This window comes from Epinephelus moara, chromosome 5, assembly GCF_006386435.1.
Source record: "Epinephelus moara isolate mb chromosome 5, YSFRI_EMoa_1.0, whole genome shotgun sequence".
Classification (NCBI taxonomy): Eukaryota; Metazoa; Chordata; class Actinopteri; order Perciformes; family Serranidae; genus Epinephelus; species Epinephelus moara.
The window spans coordinates 9,848,308-9,868,276 of record NC_065510.1 but is presented as its reverse complement, the minus strand read 5'-3'; the positions used below and the strand labels follow the sequence as shown (position 1 = coordinate 9,868,276).

General features: G+C 42.5%; 1 protein-coding gene across 1 annotated transcript; it reads right to left on the bottom strand.

Annotated features, from left to right (window-relative positions):
* Positions 1-1,278: 1,278 nt before the first annotated feature.
* On the bottom strand, positions 1,279-4,705 carry gpr78a (G protein-coupled receptor 78a). The gene is made up of 3 exons (XM_050044005.1): positions 4,032-4,705; positions 3,734-3,847; positions 1,279-2,214 (listed from the first exon to the last, which is right to left on the bottom strand). Exons 1-3 carry the CDS (start codon positions 4,703-4,705, stop codon positions 1,971-1,973), a joined length of 1,032 nt encoding a protein of 343 aa, XP_049899962.1. The 3' UTR covers positions 1,279-1,970.
* Between the last annotated feature and the right edge of the window lie 15,264 nt (positions 4,706-19,969).

The window sequence follows — 19,969 nt, the reverse complement described above, 5'->3', positions numbered from 1 at the left end:
CCGACGGCCAAGTAGCACGGATGTTCTGCGCCTGCGTGAGAGAGTGGTAGGCCTACATCCTGTCAGCCGAGGGGTTTCCTATCTGTGCAGCCGAGCACCGCAGCACCTCCACGGACTATTACATCCAGACGGTCCTGGTGTTTCCGCCGCAGGCTCCACTTCACTCAGCTGCCCGATAAACCCGCTGCTTCTTCCCACTTTTTTTAAAGATATTTTTTGGGGCATTTTTTAGCCTTTATTTGATAGGACAGACAAGTGTGAAAGGGGGAGAGAGAGAGGGAGTGACATGCAGCAAAGGGCCACAGGCTGGAGTCGAACCCGGGCTGCTGCGGCAACAGCCTTGTACATGGGGCGCCTGCTCTACCACTAAGCCACTGATGCCCCTGCTTCTTCCCACTTTAACCTGAATAACAAACCAGGGCTGGGTGCTCCGGTTGGATCCAAACGGAGAGCCGGGGCAAGCTGAGAGGCTAGCGGAGGCTAACTGGCTGTGTTTACCTCTGGTCATGCTGCGGCTAACGCTTTGCTAGGCGCTCCCAGCTAGCTCCGGTTTGTTATTCAGGTTAAAGTATGAAGAAACAGCGGGTCTCGGGCAGCTGAGTGGAGAGGCTGAAGAGGAAGCACCTGTTAGCCCTGGTTTCACTACAGGCAGATTCACTCGCTACAGGGACGAGGAAATAAAACCTGAACAGCCAGTCAGAGTGATCTCTCTCACCGACAAACTCCGCCGCCGATTCAACATGTTCAATTGGCCGAAAAAGCTGCCGCCGCCGCCAACATCAAATTGTCGAAGGTGCGGGACACACTGCAAAAACTAGGGTGTTGTCGAAGGTGCGGGACACACTGCAAAAACTAGGGTGACAGACGCTCACCGACGGACCGACTTTGGTCGACGGTCGACCGTCGGCTTGGTGTGTCAGGGCCTTTAGTGACCTGTCACTGTGTTCCCACCAGAGATAGTACTACCAAAAGCAGTTGTTTTTTACCGAGCCATTGCTGCATTTCATGCTGCGGTAGTGCCACAAAAACAGGATATTTTAAGCCAAAATATAATATTCTCCTAACCATAATCAAGTGTTTTTTGTGCCTAAGTTTCAACATGTCTGCTAATGCCTAAATGTAAGATATCTGTGGTTTGCAGAAACATACAATGCCAACGTATATTCTGGCGGCTGGGTTGCAAATTTCAGCCCTGGTGGACGATTAAGATCTCTTCTCTTCTCCAGGCAAGTAAATTGCTTTCAGCTGTTGTGTTGAGACGTTTCATACCACAGAAGTTGTGAACCACTGCTACACAACTTTTCCTTCAGAATATTGCCAGAATCTGATGTTTTTTTCACTCATATGTACTCATATGGCAGACTCATAGTGTATCTGTGGCAGTGTTTATTCTTTAATCTGTGTTTTTGCTGTGATATAACATCTTCACACATCCTCACACCTATGTTACACTCAACATGTTAAAAATGGCGCTCATCAACACAAACGTTAACATTAGCTTTATAACAGTCATAAGAAGAAACATTTTTTCAGCTCTTTCACTGAAACATGAAGACCACTTCCTGACAAGTTTGAGGTTACTTCAACCATACATTTACATTGATGATAGTAATAAACATAGTGTTGTGGGCTTCCTGTGGTGTGTTCTTGGCTATGCCTCAGCAGGCAAACTGATGAGCCCTATGGAAACAGCAGTCTATAGAGGCTGAAGAGGCCTTTGGCACACATAAGAGGCCGGTGTGGGCTCACTGAGCATACATTGTTTGTGTCCTTCACAGTTCTCTCATTGGACAACAATGTGGCCCAAAGAGTCCTGAGATCCACGTCCATGTTAAAGTGTCCTTGAGCAAGACACTGACTTCCTTCCATCTGCAGGACTGCTGCTCTTCAGAGACCCTGACCTCTAACCTTCCCGCAGGAGGGATGCAGGTGCTGAATCATTTAATCATTTAAACATTTGCGCATCAAGCTCAGGTGATTCTGGCAACGCAGTTGTCGTCTGTGGTGTCCAGCGTGCTGCTGGCGCTGTGGATAGACAGCGAGTAGTGATCCTTTCTCAGAAAACGACTGATGATACCTACTAGGACTTTTCTGTACTGATGCCGCAGCAGGCAGTAGACAAACGGGTCGCTGGAGGTCTTGGCATAGGACAGACATTTGGCAGTCATGCCCCAGTAACGGGGGATGTGCACAGAGGGCAACAACTCAACCAACCTGCAGATGGAAGAAGCAGAAGAAGCAGAAAAAGTCAATAGATCGAATCACTGTGAAGACATGCTAACATCACTTTTGGGTAGACATCTAGCAACTGATCTGAATAGCAGAGATATGTAAAATCAGTGATCTTGTTCATTTCTGTTGTAATTTTCAGTTGTAACTGTTTGTTAATGTTTAAGATGCATAGTTAAATTCAGTAATCCGACCTATCTGCGCTTATTTTCTGCACTTTGTTGCTTGGCCAGAGTCTTTGATAAATCAAATCTAGGCTACCACAGAAGCTAAGCAACGTATTCCTGTGCACATTGGCCACAATAAAACAATAAAACCCTCCTTAAAAAATCAATATCAGTTTAAGCATACACTACATTTGGAATATTTCTCCACTTTACCCACACAATAACTAATCAAAGCAGCTGTAGACCAGTAACCCCCATGTTCTGCAAAGTAAAATTATTGTTTTTGTCAGTGGAATCTGGTGGATTTGAGATTGAGTCTTCAGTCCTCTGTTGGAGAGAGCTGTCCGACAGCAAGATAAAGTGGAGGAATTTATTTCTAATATAGTGTACACTTAGGCTAAATGATAGTGATTTTTTTGGTGGGCCTTTTTAAAGATAGCTGAAAACCAATTGAGGCAGCGTTAGCTTCGCACCGTTTCATTTTATGTAGATGATGTGGGGATTTTCCACCCCATGGGTTATTGTAAATTCTCTTGGCACTGATATACTGAATATGAAAGCCAGTTTCTGTCATGCACTTGGAAAAAAAAATCAACATAAACACCACTTTAGTATCTTGAATCTCTCATAATTATGTATTAATAAGTTAGAAATATGTGAAAGTATTTTATAACTTTTTTTTAACACTATTCTCATGATTTCTTGGGTAGGAACATAAGTGGCAGGTTTTTGTATTTATTTTAAATTTATGTGACAATATTTAAGGTGGCGTAAATGGGCTTCCATAGACCATTATGTCTGTGTATAAGTCATCTTTATTAGCTGCTCTGTCATATATCTTAAATTAATCTTATACATTCAGCTGTTTTTATTTATTTATTTATTTATTAAATAAATGCAGTTGTGTGAAATTCAATGCATGTGTTATGTGCCCATTTAGTCACTAACAGATATGGATATGAGTATAATCAAATTCTTTGTAATATACTAAATGATATTAAAACGTAATATAGTGACATTTTGTGTTGAAGAGGTGCTGATTGAACTTTACTTGAGGCTGTAGTATATCACTCTTCATTGTATGATAATAAATTATTAGGAATACTTTACAATATTACTCTCAACACAGATTTAACAAAATGAATGTCAGCTCCACTAAGGGAAACAAATCTGGGTTTTGTAAATAAATTATTTACTGGTGTGTTCAGAGTCTTGTCTCTGTGTGTGAAATGTTACACCACAGTAAAACTGAACTTTGAAGAGGCAGGAGTCATGTGGGAGGTTAACCAACTGGCCTGACACAGAGACAGTAGGCTTCTGAGAGAGCAGGCTGTTACCTTGTTATAACGTAGGGTGAAAAGCAGAGGATGAAGGTGCCGATGAAGATGCAAATTTTTTTAGTGGCGCGTTGCCTCCTCTTCTTCTGCTCAGCCAGACACCTCTCCTTCACACTGAAAGACACAGACACAGATTAATTAATGCATGATATAAAACAGCGAATAAATTAGTATTATAAAACAGCTTTTGCACAGCATTCTAAAATAAGTAATGTTAACTTAATTTTCTCCATTAAAACAAGTCAAACTGCACTGGAATCAGGTGGAAACATGATTCAGCTTCTCCAGTATACTTTACCTGGGGTGAATATCCACCAGCAGAAGCAGAGTCTGCACCGTAATGACATCTATCCTCTTGCAGTGCGACCTGGCCACTCTCAAAACTTTCAGGTAGGCGAAGCACAGCACCAGGAGGCAGAGCGCGAAGCTGCTGCAGTGGAACAGCGCCGTGAAGGTCGCATAAGCGGCCAGCTGCGACCTCTTCTCCCCGTCCAGGTAAACGGTGCACGACGCGTAAGTGTGGCTGTAACCTCCCCAGTCCATGAGCAGCTGGGTCAGGGAGAAGGTGAGAGAGTGCAGCCAGGAGTACGCCACGATCAGAAAGGCGTCCCTGTAGCGCATCTTGCTGGAGTAACTCAGGGGAAACATCACCGCGATCCACCTGTCCATGCTGAGCGCGGCCATGCTCAGCATCGCATTGGCGGTGAGAAAAGTCTCAGCAAAACTGACAGCTTGACAGAACAAGTCCCCGAAGGGCTTTGCGCTCTGGGCCACTCCGAGAAAAGTGGCGGGCATGTTGATGACAGTGAGGAGGATGTTGGAGAAAGAGAGGTTTAGGATGAAGATGCCGGGCACGTGGGAGCGTAACTCGGCGCTCTGGGTGAAACATAGCAGCACTGACAGGTTTGTCAACAGCGAAACGACAGCTATCACCACAATGGACACTTCCAGTAGGAACTCCGGTATGCTCATCTCTCGTGGCTTAAGAGCAGTCGTGGGGAGGATGCAGTGGAGAGTCCGCCATGCTCTCTGCTCGTGCCCACCACCAGCTGGCCACTTTCCCGGCGCACATGTGCCAGACGCACTTGAGAGCCAGAGACACGCGGGGAGAGCTGTCCAGTGCTGAATCGCCCAAACAAGCCTTTCTGATATCAATCAGTGGCATGAGCTACTTTTTTATATGTTGCCTGAGATATCCAGTGATTAAAGAGTTGATCTTTTTTTTTATTCCTCCAGTAACAATTACCCTCCCGTTCTTTAGTCCACAGTGAAAAGCTGTGGAAATTATGACTTCAGGTTACCAAGTGCTCTGTGTTTACTCTCGATCATGCGCACTATCCGGCGCCTCCTCTCCTCGCTGGCAATGCCGTGCGCCCTGCACGTGCAGTCGGTAGCTGGCTCATGTGACGCTTGAACAATATTCATGCAAGCAGAGTTAATGTCAGAGATGGGGATGTCATGGTGTGTGCACATAGATTCCACACCACCCCCCAAAAAGATGACAAGGTGATTTTGGTATGAAAACACTGAGTGATGGAAATTTGTCTGTGAGTGGCTTTAAATTTGAGAAATATTAATTTGTGGTCTGTGTGTGTGTGTGTGTGTGTGTGTGTGTGTGTGAGTTACCATTTATATCCCCTCTTTGACATACAGTATAGTCTATTCGCTTCAAACACATTCCAGTGCATCAAACTGTGCACATAGACACAGTAAAGCTGCGACCACAGTGACAGATTTAGTCCATCCCACAAAAAAACATCAGGTGAAGCACACACACACACACACACACACACACACACACACACACACACACAGCAGAGAGAGAATAACTAATCTCCATAGCAACACCAAATCTCTCGTGGCTTCATCACTCTTTGAACTTCATCTTCTTTTGCACTGATTTGTGTTGATCTCCCCTCAAATGCCTGTAAGAAACCATTTGCCACAACACGTTTGTTTAAATGTGGTTCTTGAAAATATATCAGACACCGTGTTAGGCATGTGTAATGTACATTACAAATGCAGGTTGAGGAAAGAGCAAGGGAGGAGTGAGAGGAAAGATGGAACCAGAGGATGAAAAGAAAAATGGATTAAGGGGGAGGAAGGTGGTGTGCAGGATGGATAGATAGAAAAACGGATGGACTTGCAGTTCCCAGAATGTCTTACGGGCAGCTTATAATCTGTTTCAGGTGTTCAGTTAACTCTATACACCTTACAAACTATAATGAAAATGCATTTTTTATAATAATAATAATGATTATAATAATACACGAACCAAAAATCTTTCACTTAAGAAAGATGTTGGAAATGACCTTGAAGTGAATATTTGTGTGTTCATGTGTGTGTTTTCTATTTAGCGAGTCATTGCTGTGTTTCCAGCAGCTTTTTGAGTGCCAAATGTGGGTGTGTTGTAGTGGCATCAAAAGCAATTGTTTTTCACAGAGACATCGCTGCTTTTCTCGCTGTGATTGTGACATGAAAAATGATTGTTTTTCACCAAGACATTGCAGTGTCTCCTGTCGGGATGGTGGCACAAAAAGAAATTGATATTAACTGAGACATTGCTTCTCTTCCAGCTGTGGTTATGGCACGAAAATAGTTTTTTAATCAAGATATCACTGCTTTTCCAGCAGGAAAAGTTACACAGAAAATGATTTATTGAGATAATTCTACATTTCCTGTCAAGATCGTGGCACGAAAAGCAAAGTTTTTACTGAGACACTGCTGCATTTCCTGCCAGAATAGTTGCATGAAAAGTGGTGGGTTTTTTTTGCAGAGACAATGCTGCTTTTCCAGCAGGGATTGAACCCCCAAAATTATTTTAATCTTAAACATTTTGTGCTAAAACATGATCTTATCCTGGCCATAACCAAGTGGTTTTTGTGCCCAAACCTAACCACATGTTATCCACAGCATTGTTAAAACATAAAGTTTCAAGCATCTGCTACAAATAACATCCAAACGCAATGTATCTGTGGTTTGCAAAAACATGTTTTCTGATGATTGGGTTGTTAATTTTGGTATGTTCAGTCTTCCATACTTTCTGCAAGCATGCAAGCATTAGTGAGCTAGTGTGTGTGAAAGCGTGGGCTGCTATTTTCTCAGTATGTACACATTACATATGTTTGTCTATGGGCATGAAGGAGGGCTGCGTAGCTTTTCTTCCCAGTAGCTCCCATGTAGTTTATCCCTCTTGTCCCCGAGGGCTCCACTTATATTAAATCATTAACAAGTTCTTAGAGGATCACATTTACAGAATATGCAGCAACACGCCTGATGTGCTGCCCCTTCTGTTGTTGTCCTGCTATCCTCGGTGGAAGTGCTGTCCCTGAGCGTGTTATCTTAATGGCTATTTTGCCATGGAAGAAAAACCCCTTTGTTGCTAAGAAGGAGAAAGAGGGAGGAAGAAGAGGGAGAAAAAGAGGAAGAGAGGGAATGAGAAATCACCCCTCAGCCAGAAGGAACCCTCTTAGTGGTCACGTGTATACTCTGGGTTCCCAGAGCTGGAACGGCTGTTATGCAAGCAACAGAATGCTGATGGCAGAAGCACTTAAGAAGTCCTGTTAGCAGGCGAGGGGTCCATCCGACTTCCCCCTAAGCCACTGCCCGTGGCTCTGTGACTCTGTGTGTATGCCGTGAGTTTGCGGGCCATTACATAACATCACAATTCCCACGGTCGGCAACACAATATGGAGCTCCCTCATCACCTTAACTTCGCCTCTGTTCCTTTCCGTTTGAGCTAGTAAATGATTTTGCTCTCTGTCCATGCATCCATCTGTCCAGCCATCGCTCCATCCTCACTGCTGCACGCAAGCCAGCCTCATTCCTCCTGAGGATGGGGTTGCCTCAGGTTTGGCTCCCTGCAGGTGAAATTTGTGATGAAAGTGTCCACATTTGAATAAATCCTCAACAGCTTGCACCCCTGGTACAGCTCTTTACTACTACTGGAATGCTCGCAGTGACTGAGAGAAGACAATCAGTCCTTTTTGGCAGCAGTGACCCTGATCTGTCTGCTGTGCTCAGTTCAATTCTGCACTCAAAGGACCTGAGAGCCAGGGCATTTTGTCGAGGTGATAGTAGCGCGCCCCTGTCCGGGGATCATGGTGTCGATGATGATGATGAGAGAGGAATCATGTGGGATGAGACAATAATGTGAAGAAGAAAAAGAATGGCAGCAAATGTCATGGGTGAGTGTTTCTGGAGCGTGGGAGTCTGGGTGTAAAAATAGGTCTTAGCCCTGTGAGCTACAGAGCAAACGCTCCGCACAGAAACGCTAACTCACACAGACACTCACATGTCCAGACACACACATACACTCGCTTTCATCCATGCTCTCTGTCATTCTCTCCCTCTCCCTCCCTGCCTCTCTCTCCCGTTTCATCTCACCCTCAGTCACGTGCTAACAGTATGGGAGCCTGACAGGGGAATCAGTGTGTGTAAGTGTATGTTGATGTGAAGGTGGGAGACATTTTTTTCACACGTTTGATGATAACATAAACAATATCTGTCTCACTTGAGTGAACCTTTAACAGCATTAAGAAGGAAACATAGCTAATGACGGAGTGTTACATGAATCAGGTCAAATCTGTGACCTTTTTTTGTTCACTGTCGGGTAGTGAAGAGATCACTGATTTTTAAACAGATGTTACAAAAGCCAGGTTGGGAGAAAGTTACTGCCTCAAGCGAGGGAGTTCAAGTGTCTCGGGATCTTGTTCACGAGTGAGGGTAAAATGGAGCATGAGATAATTCTGCAGTTTGGTGAGGCTTCTGCAGTGATGCGGGTGCTGCGCTGGAACGTTGTGGTGAAGAAGGAGCTGAGCTGGAAGGTGAAACTTTGGATGTACTGGTCCATCTACATCCCAGCCCGCAGCTATGGTCATGAGCTTTGGGTGGTGGCAGCCAATATGAGTTTCCTTTGTGAGATAGGGTGAGGAGCTTGGACATCCGTAGGGAGCTCGGGGTAGAGCCGCTGCTCCTTCGAGTCGAAAGGGGTCAGTTGAGGTGGTTCAGGCTTCTGATCAGGATGCCTCCTGGGTGCCTCCCGTTAGAGGTGTCCCACTGGTAGGAGGCCCCTGGGGCAGACCCAGAACACACTGGAGGGATTACATATCTCATCTGGCCTGGAAACGCCTTGGGGTCCCTCAGGAGGGGCTGGAAAGTGTTGCAGGGGAGAGGGACGTCTGGGGTGCTTTGCTTGGCCTGCTGCCCCTGTGACTGGATAAGCAGATCAAAATGGATGGATGGATGGATGGACGGATGTCACAAAAGCCACTCATTTTCCCTTTTTTCTGCATTTTTGAAATATATCTAAAGATACCTCAGTGTGAAAACACAGGTCTTTAATGTGTGCTGCATATGTTTTTTATCAGCTAAATGGAATTCTTTAACAATGCAGAACATGTGCAGTTTGTTTTCAGTAGTAAAGTTTGAAGCTGTTTGGCTTATGCGATTCATCTGAAATGGCCATAAATGACATGTGGTGAGTGTTGAGTCAGTGTTTATTATAACTACAAAAGCGTTTTTGTATGCACGCTGCTGCATGATGGAAATGAGCTCCTCTGATCATCACGAGTTTCGGTGATTGGAATAGATTGTGACCTGATGGTGGCACTAGATCAGGGGTCGGCAACCTTTTTTGATATTAAATGCCATTTTTTTTATGTTCTTGTAAATCAGTGTGCCATATCAATACGATACCAATCCTTGGTCATTAAAGTGCTCCATAAAAACTTTGACTATGTCCTCAAGTTTTGCTGTTGGCACATTGGTGCTAAGCAGCAGAGCTTTAGTCAAATCTCAGTATCTTGCCATGACTGCCAAACATGTGTTATTCAGATCCACGCTCTAATCAAGAGTGATGCTAAATACCATGGCGTCTTTCAAACCAGCTGTCTGCAGCACTCACTGGTTAACATGAGAAAGTCTTTTATTCTTGATTTTATTGTCCCTTTGTTTGGTAATCCATTAGAGAAAACTACAGAGAAAAGCTTCCTTAATATTTTTGCCAAGAGTGAATAGCTTTCAACATTGTGCATTGCAATGAGCAATGTGACAGCTTGCTTCAGTAGCATGATTATTAGCGAAGACTAGCGAAGAGTGGTGAAGACTTTGAGGGTGATTTGTTGCTTCCCATCATGGGACAGAACACATGTGTTTGGTCACAAAATGGTGTTTAACTCTTGACATTCAGCAAACAATGTTTTCAAGACATAAAGTGTCACAGCATGGTCCTTCTGAAACCCAAAACTCTACTGTTCTGTCCACCAAGGCTAGAATGCCATTACTTTAGCTTTCTTAGCTAGTGAGCATGACATCATCTACTGAGCCCACCTGGGACACATTCTTCATTCACTTTGATGACACAGAAGCTGAGGTATCAGCATAATGACTTTGATTTTGTTTTTCCCACCCACATTCTGCAAAGAAGGCAATAAGTACTAGCCAATCAGAAGCAGAGCAGGGCAGGTCTTGGTGGATTGTTTGTGGATGTGAAAGAGGTAATTTGGCATACAGATTAGAGGGCGCTCCAACATTTTGAACAATCTCTCTTATTGCTAGTGTGTCACTGGTTAAGCCACCGAATGGCGATGATTGCACATGTGCCTAAGATTGCTGACCGCTGTTGTAGATTAAAGACCACGGGCCACCAACATCATTACAAATGTTGTTCTGGAAACCCATATATCCCATTGAATGTATAGGTAATCACAGGGTTATACAGAGACAAAAAGTCCTTTACTTTATATATGAATCCTGATGGACTTCTTGTACATTTGGTGTTTTATTCAGGAGTCACTGTTGCCTGAGTGAGTGAATGAAAGACTAAGTGAGCCCCAAAAAAGTAATTGTTTCAACAGTCATCCAGACCTACAAATATCTGAAGAACTGTGTCAGATTGAAATTTAGTGAAAATACAGATGTCATAGTGAGGCTCAGAAGAGTCTCTACTGCCTACATTAACTGAACTCATTTACAGTGGATCAGAGAATACTGACAGTGTTTCATTTCTCTTTCATTTTATCTTCTTATTTCGAAGTATTTCAACTTTTTGATTATTTGATTATTATCAAAAGGACAAGAACAGATTATGAGTTGAGCTAACCTCAACTCTAACGTTACAGGCAAAACAAGGATCCCTTACACAGCTTAATCCCTTTAACACATGTTATACACAGTAGGAGACTGTACATGTCGGACGTGTTCTCACCTATTGAAAATACTCTGGTTTAGGCGAGAGGTGGTGTCTGGAAAGAGAACGTAGGAGGCAGGACATGACGCAAAAAGTACAAATGGAAATCACTGTTTTGTATTTATGTAGCTGGTTTATAATTTGCTCAAAAACAACTGAGTCTCTTACTGTTCCTGGAATTTGTCTGATGATTTTGCCAACGGAATTTTTGTAATCTCTCCTAGATTGACATTCACACTGCCTTCCTCCTATAATTAACCCTGCTTCATCACTTGTGGATGTTTGTTTTCTTCTGTTTTCATGCTAGTCACATGTTAGAAATATCACCAACACGCCCACTTGCTTGCTGTGAATTCTCTGGATATTCACTCACCCTGTTCACACATGGGTTCAACTGGACATTACACAGACGTTGTTTGTACTGGGGAGCTGGCAGGGTGAAGTCCATTTAATGTCTGATCCAACTGATTCGGACATTTGCGTTCTCATAGCGCCTCTGGATAATGTCTAGATATGTTCAGAGTTGCATACATGTGTGAAAGGGGCTTAAGTTTGTGAGTGACCCCACACTTCTGTCCTCTACTTTAAGCTATCAGGAATGTGTTTTAAATTCCTGTATGAAAACAAACAGAAGGAAGTTTACCTTGTGTATATATTGATAAATGCACTTGCACTTAGATGCTTTTCAGAACTGTCATCCTCAACCTGTTGTTTATGCATAGTTGAAGGTCATAGAACATTTTCTTCCAGTTGACTGTCCTTTGGGCTGTTTTTGATTTCCTATTGCCCTTGCTATCCAGCAGGGAGCTTATTGTTTTCAGCTAGGCCATCAAAGAACATGCGGTTCTCTGCTTACCCAACATCTTATCCAAGATTACAGCTTCCTCTTTCCTTGGCTGCCTTGTTGTTTATTTTCACAAATGTGTGCTCCAGACGTCTCCCGTTCTGCTTTTAAAACGTGAGAAGGAGACTGCTGGATGCTGTATCGTACATAAGCTGTCATTGTTTTGCCACTTCCAGTGAAGACCGGCACCTGACCACCTGGCAGTGCACAACCACCTGTCCTTTTCAGAAAAGTAAAGAAACTACCGCAGAAACTGTCGGGGTAACCAAGCACATATTTCTGAGGCATAACTTAGAAAAAACAAAATATTCAAGACAAGGGGAACATTTTCCAACTACAGTAAAATGCTGTTTTCCATGTGAGTGCCAGCTTTACCCACAGAATGCTGGGCCTCTCGCTTTGGGCACAGCAGGCATGACTCTCATTAAGAGACTTAGCCAGCTATACAGCTTCAGTAGGCGGCAATTACTCTGTTTCTTCAAACACTAAATAAATTGCACAGGCAGGAGGGGCGATTAGGACTGCTTACACACATTTAACACACCCACACACACAATCCATGAGCTCCATCAACACATATAATAATATCGCCTATGTGAGTGCACATACACCCAGAGGTCACACGATTAGGAAATGCAGCTGAATTATTTAAAATCCCAAGAAATGCCTGAGTAAGAAAGAGGATGAGTCGAGGGAAAGGCTGCAGACTGGATTTATGAAGGAGTGTCAGAGAGAGAAAGAGAGAGAGATAGAGTAGAAAGTATGAGTCAGCAGTCTGCCAGTAAGAGGGAGTTGAGAGACAGAGAAAGGGCTCGCAGGATTTAGCTATCACTGGAGTCCTGACAAAAGAATTTCTGGGCTCACTTTACTGTGCGACTCTGTGTGTATATATGTGTGTGTGTGTGTGTGTGTGGGTGTTTGTGTGTGTCATTTCCTCGGAGGGGTGTAAGCGAGGCCATCCAGTTCTGAGGAATTTGTGTAAAACCACAGCAAAGCACTGGCTTCTATCTCTGTTTTGAAAGAGATTTGCTAAACAGTTTTGCTCAAAGCATGTCACAAATACTCTAATCCCAGAGGAATAGTTCTACATTTTGGGAAATCACTTATTCGCTTTCTTGCCAAGAGTTAGATGAGAAGACTGATATTGCTCTCATGTCTGGGCAGTACTAAACTACAGCCAGAATGCAGTTATCCTAGCCTAGCATGGACACAAGGGCAAACAGCTAGCCAATTACTGTAAATCTCTCACTGCAGTCATTTGGAGCCATCTAATCAATCATGAGCAGTACCACTGATCAGGAGCACACCGACTGACACACAGCTGTCAATCATGATATCAAACCCCCTCATTATAGCATCAAATAACTAGTTGTAACCAAACTTAAAAGAAAAATGAACGCGTGTTATAAATCAGGTACTGAACAGAATAAAAAAATAGTATAATGAGTAAAACAGGGAATGGAGGTGGAGATGGACTTGGAGATTACAAGCTGAGGCAGAGAGCGTTGGGTAATGGCAGGCGAGGCGTGGAGGGAATTGCGTGGTACTTTAGTAGCAGAGGGAGAGTGAGAACAGGCAGGCAGTTAAGGAGGCAGACTGGCGAGGATGATCCTGGAGCAGAAGAGAATAGGATTAGTCAGGGCAAAAACACTCAAGGAGAATATTCACAGAAAAACCTTGAATACAGAGAGCGGCCTGAGTGAGTAACCACCACTGTGGCTGACTGAACAATCTGACGACGAGTGGGTGAATGACGGGGGTAGATATACTGGAGCTTGATGAGCTTGATGAGAGACAGGTGTGGATGATCAACTGTAATCAGGAACCAGGAGAGAGCAGAGGAGACACAAACACATAGAAACAGACAGGAACACTCAGCGTAGGAGAAAAACACAGGGAAACACAAGGACAAGCCCAAAGTCATGGCAGTAACCATGACAACTTGAGCACATAACAGTGCGATAAGATCTGCCGAAAATGACAGAAACCATCCCTGGGAAAAATTTATTTGATGTGTACTTTGATTTTTAAGTTTGGGCCATGTCACCTCTGCCAACATAGAGTGGTTGGGGTTCATGACCTACACTGCAGCCAGCCACCAGGGTGGTCGATGTTTTGGCTTCACTTTTGGGGAGCTGTCATGTCGTCCATCTTTATATACAGTCTCTGTATCCGAAAACACCCTCAGGCTCATTATTTAATGTGCTAATCTGTACACAAACAGAAACATAAGTGATAATTTGAGACTGTTCTCCTTAAAAATATGATGACACGGGTTGTTTGTGTTTGTTGTCTGTGTGAAAACAGAAGTCAATATTGAGTTATTTTAACTATCTAATGTGTCACCTCTATGTTTCCTATGTTATGTTTGCAAAACAACTTCTGTATTTTAAAACCAAACCATGATCTTTTTCCAAAACTATCTAAGGATTTTTATTGCCTAAACCTAATGAAGTAGTGTTGGTGCAACTGAGATTTGTTAAACATGTTAGCTACATCTTTAAAACTGTTACTGTTAATGGCCATATATGACCTAATTCTGTTATTCAGGTATGATAATGGTAGGTGCAATTTTTTAGAAAATGCTCCTGTGGGACGTAGTAGGAACAGTGGGAGCAAACGACCTGTGGATGTATGGTTCGAAGGACTTACTTTGTAGTTTTACGGTACATTGTTTTAATCAGAAGACTTGTGAAAGTCACTGCTCCTGGCTGCTGCTAGAAAATAAATAGTTACCCTATGTAACGTGATGGGATGTGACGCAACCTAGCACAACGTAGGCTAATGTAAGAAAATGCAAGGTAAGGCTCTGGGCACTACTCTTGTACCTACTCTGCACCAGCTTTCAAGGGTGCAGAGGCGAGTTGTGTCTGAAGTTGCTAAGTAACCATAACCAGCACTGTGTGATAGCCTGCTTACCAGAAATCCTGAGTGCAGAGCTGACCTACTTCCAGGCGTTGTTTTTAAGTGTGTATTAGGCCAAAAATATTGTCCGTGGGACAGATGTAAAGCTCTGGGTAGCCGTGCATTAAAATGATCAACTTTTCCTCCATATTTATCACAGACTGATATTTGCAGAAGAAGGTAAAGATATCTGCCAGCTGTGATTGGTTGTTCCTCATCACATGACATCCTGTGTGTGCTGCTGCGCTCCAAAAATTGGACTCTGTTTATCTCAGGGTGCAGCTGTTGCACCCTGAAAAATAGGCACTCAGGATTGTGTGTGTGCGCCACAACGTTACTCTGGCATTTTAGCACACCTGCCATGCGTCTACATTGGAAACAATTTGAGGGTGCAAGAAATGCAGGATGTGTACGGCCCCTTAAACTTTTGGTTTTCCCATTTCCGTTTGTGTTCTAATCAAAGAAATGCAATAAATCATATTCATTAGGCAGCTTCAGACTTTGAGGAGAGCAACACTAACTGTCCTCCAACTCTGGCTGCATTGTCAATGCACAGATATTTGAGTGGTATCAATCTTTTCATCTAACTCAACAAGAAAACAATATTTTCCAAAATATTTAACTGCTTCTTTAAAACTTCAATAACTGACTTTCTTTGGTGAGAATGTGTAAACAAAGAACTGACATATAAGTTGATATGCCAAACAGGTTAGCAAACTGTTTCTTTTTTATATATCCAGCAATTACAGAGCAACATTAGCAACATTTAGCGTCATGTTTCTGTCCATCTGATGAATGTAGCCTAAGTCCAAATTTCCCTCTCCTTTTAGCTCTGTTTTTGGTCTCCACCAACTTCTAAGGAAAATAAATATCTCTTTAGCTGTCAAATACTCCACTATTAGTCGCTAAGTCTTCTTTCTCTTGTTTGGCGCTGGGCTATTAGCAACCCTTGAGGCTGAAAAATGAAGCCAATGCCGCAGTGCCAAAAACTGCAGTACTTCGGATGGCCACTTGAGGCTGGCTCCATAACAGAGTAAATCTCCCTCTGACCCCCATTTAAAAGTGGCCAACTCTACAGCAGAAAAAAAACATGTTTACAGCCTGGTACAAAAAAAAGTTTTGGTCTCCATAGCTAATTTCAACATTGACGACAACTGCACAGGTAGTGATTTTTTCCATTTTCCAAAGTTACGCATATTTAAGGGCGGGGTCATTTGAGTGATAGGCTCTCTGCCAATAGTGTCCTCGGCTTCTCAGTCAGATCCACCCCAGCCTCTTGCCCAAATATGGTCACTTCTGTCTCAAAAAAAGTCCATAAACCAATGGGTAATTTCACAGAAGCTGCATCCATTATTTACACAGTCTATGGTACTGCAGGGAGCAACAGGCTATCTGTTTATGGTTCTGCTTTTAGAGTGGTGGGAGTGAACCAAAACAGAAAAGCTGTGGGTCAGAACACCAAAAGAATGAAATGAAAGTTGCTATACAGCTTTTGGCATACAAGTGACGTCAAATTATCCATTGTTAATATGTTAATAGATTTTTATCTGCTTGAACTAGCTCAGATACTACACCATAACACAGGTTATCAGCCAACAGTAGTCTTCTTAAAAAAACAGTCCTGCCTATGCTCTCTTTAATGTCTTCAAATGTGGATTTTGTTAAAATAACTATAACAATATGACCTAGAGTGGATTTTGTTCACGGTTCACTTGGCTGTCTAATGTTACAGCTCCTTTTCCTGCAACGCCTGGGAGCCCAGAGAATATTTAGGTGTGCTGCAATATTAAACATCTTTCTCACCAGGGGATTTATATTCACACCCAGAAATAATAAATGAGAAGCCTTTGAGGAGAAGGGGCAGAGTGTCCTCTACACAGTCTGCTGCTGCTGATTTTATGTAGTACCTTTAGCGCTTGAGGGCTGGAGACCACATGAGAGACGCCAGAGACTCATCTTCTTTTTGAGAGAAGAAAGGAAGGTGTGAACGAGAAATAGACAAGGCAGGAAAGTAAGGAACTAAAAGCAGACAAAGAACGATGAGAAAAACAGGGAAGAGGGGCTGAAAAAGTATGAAAAATATCTCTCAGCATCTATATATTACAGATACTGTATATATTTGAGCAGAAGAAAGTAAAAAAAAAGCCATTCTACATTTCTGCAAACCACAGATACATTACATTTGTACATTATACATTGAAACTATACATTTTAATAATGCTGTGGTTAATGTGTGGTTAGGTTTAGGCACAAAAACCACTCGGTCATAGTTAGGAAGAGATAATGTTTTGGCTTGAATACCCATTTTTTGGGGGCACTATCCCCACTGGAAGAGCAGCGATGTCTCAGTCTTTTTGTGCCTCTATCCCAGCAGGAAATGCAGCAATGTCTTGGTAAAAACAACCGCTTTTTGTTCTACTATACCTGCTGGGAAAACAATCAACAGGTCCCCATCAAACTTCCACATTTAAAGCCTAAAAAGCTGCTGGAAATGCAGCAGTGACTTGCTAAAAGACAACTGGTTTTGTTGTTTACTGGTCTCAAACAGTGGTCTGCAGCTTAGCAGGCATCTTGCCTAGGCGACACGCCATCACCGTCCCCTCTAAATCCAGATGACAAAGTCAGCTCTTAGGATGTCACTTTAGAAACATTGATATGATACATATGAAACATGCAAATTCAACATATAAATGTACAATGCAAACATTTTCTTCTGAAAGATAAAGTAACCTCTTTCTGTATAATCAACCTTTCCTCTGTTTTTGGACAGAAAGCTCTTTGGATGGACCACAAGGACAAACAACAGAGGAGTCATCCACTGTCTCACTTCAGTCCAATAACAACTTTGAAATGACTATGGACAGACAGAGTATATCCAAAGGAAAATCTCAGTAAAAACAGATCATACTTTACCAGGAATGCCTGGAATTTTAGCCCTCATTAAGTCTTCCAAAACTGTGTCGCCTTTGGAAAATGTAATATTCTGTGTGATAGCTGCCATAGGCATAAAATTACTATCCACCTTGCATGTACAGATTTGTATTTGAATGTACCGTTTTATCACATTTGTGGAGGAGGAGGCTCAGTGTCGATGCCAAGCAGAATATTTAACACAACAACACATGGATCTACTTAGCTTTTTCCAGGACTATTTGTCCACTTGTGGAGCCTCATTGTGTGAGAGATGTTGCCTTCAGCTGTAATATACTGTATGTTAAGGCTGTGTGGGTGTCTATGTGCGTGGTGAGATGAAAGACTTTTTTATTTTTTTCTCCAAATGTCTGCTCAAAAGTTCTCCTCCTCTCCTCTCCTCTCCTCTCCTCTCCTCTCCTCTCCTCTCCTCTCCTCTCCTCTCCTCTCCTCAGTTGCCCACAGTGTTTTTGGTCAGCAATGTGCTGAGTCATACAGTCAGACTTGATTTCTACACAGATGGAAGTAGTTAGGCCTGTACTACTGTAATGCCACAGTGTAACAGAATTTTTTTTAAAGTGACTCCAATGTGTCTATAGCTCTGCTGCCATGCCAGATGCCACAGTCTGCAGTCTGTAGCTCCAAAGTTCCTCCAACTTCTCAACTTTACTGTGAACAGTCTCTTGTGCGTGCTAAAGATTCAACTGAGGCCACATAGCCTATACCGTCAAATCACAGTTTTACAATCTTTTCTTGGAACATTTTCCAGTTTTTGAGTTACTCACTCACTTGACCATATGAGGACCGGCAGACACAAACACACATCCGACATCAAGTGGTGTAAGAACAACTCAGTTCTTTTATTTAATAAAACAGTGTGCAGGATTTAGTGACATCTAGTGGTGAGCTTGCAGATTGCAACCAACCAACCAGTTCTCACTCCCAACTCGTCAAATATCTCCGCTTTGTCAGTGGATCATGGCGTCAGACACCAACGCACAGAGGCACGTTCCACACCGGGATGATATGCACCGATAAAGAGTGAAAAAGTCTGTACAGGGTGGGTGGGATAGATGGTTGTTGGGTCAAACAAAGTCTGGACTTTCACTCAGGAGGCAACTGTTCTTTTCCCTTGTGAAACCAAAAGTCAGTGAAGTTATTTTAATCATAATGTAGTGTGCTAGTATATGTAGCATGCTACGCTAGTGATGTATGTCACGTGATGTAACATTAGATTTCTTTAAAACCAAACCATGGTGTTTTCTTCTGAACCCAACCACGTGCTTTTTTTGCCTGAACCTCAGGAAGTAAACCTAAAAACAAAGTGTTTTGCCCACGTTTTAAGTTTAATTTGAAAAGAGTATATGCATGTAACAAGCAGAAAGTGTACATTTCCTATGAAAACAGAAGTGTATTTTAAAAAGACGCGATGCATGTAATGAGCATAAATTAACACACCATCCCTGAGCATCTAAAACTGACACAAGAGAGTATCTTGTGCATCATATTTTTGATGTGTGGTCCACTGACAAAGCGGCAGTATTTGACGAGTTTTTGGATGAGAAAGTGTTGAACCAACTGAATACCCCTCCACTCACTACTCCCTTTCAAAGCGTATAGGAGAACCCACAGTGGTCTGCACATCAATGTAAAAAAGCAAAAGGCACTCTCTAGAGCCGGTGTCCATCCTGGGCTGTAGAAACATGACAGTGCAACATAGCACACTACATGGAAGTGGACCCGCTCCCAACGTAAAACTGCTCACTCTAAGGTAACAAATACACATTGATTCTTAGTTTCAGGTGATCAGTAACTCTCTTAGATCCATTGCCTAAACCCAACAGGAAATCAGCAATTTTGAATTTGGTGATCATTTTTGGCATTTTCTACGTGTTGTATTTTAACAAACTCCTCGTACAGATTTAATCGGATTGCCTTCAAACTTGGTTTGTGTGAGCTCTAATAAAAACAAAATTAGAAATATTACGTCCTATTTCTGCCACTAGATACCCCTTAATCTTACACACTGCTCCTTTGAGTAAAACTGATACCACAGTGCAGAAATGCGCAGAAATAAAGTCCTGCATTCAACATTTAGTAAGCAAAACTAAAATTATATTATACAGAAGGTTCCAATTCAGAATCATATATATTATATTACTAGATTAAAATGTATAATTCTTTAATGTATAAGCATCACGTTAATGATGAAACTAATAAAGCAAACTTTTACTTAACATACTTTATTTACAGCCAGCTATCTTTAGGTATAATAAAACATAATGTTTCTTTGCTGATTTGATTTTGTTGTAATAATCTGAATCTGAGGAGTAATTCATGTTGTCAGATAAATGTAGTGAAATACAAACTACAATATACACCCTCAGAA

Coding starts and splice junctions, on each gene's coding strand:
- gpr78a (XM_050044005.1), bottom strand. CDS start 4,705: ATGAGCATACCGGAGTTCCTACTGGAAGTGTCCATTGTGGTGATAGCT. Junction 3,848..4,031: donor CTGGTGGATATTCACCCCAG/GTAAAGTATACT, acceptor TGTGTCTTTCAG/TGTGAAGGAGAGGTGTCTGG. Junction 2,215..3,733: donor TCACCCTACGTTATAACAAG/GTAACAGCCTGC, acceptor TTCCATCTGCAG/GTTGGTTGAGTTGTTGCCCT.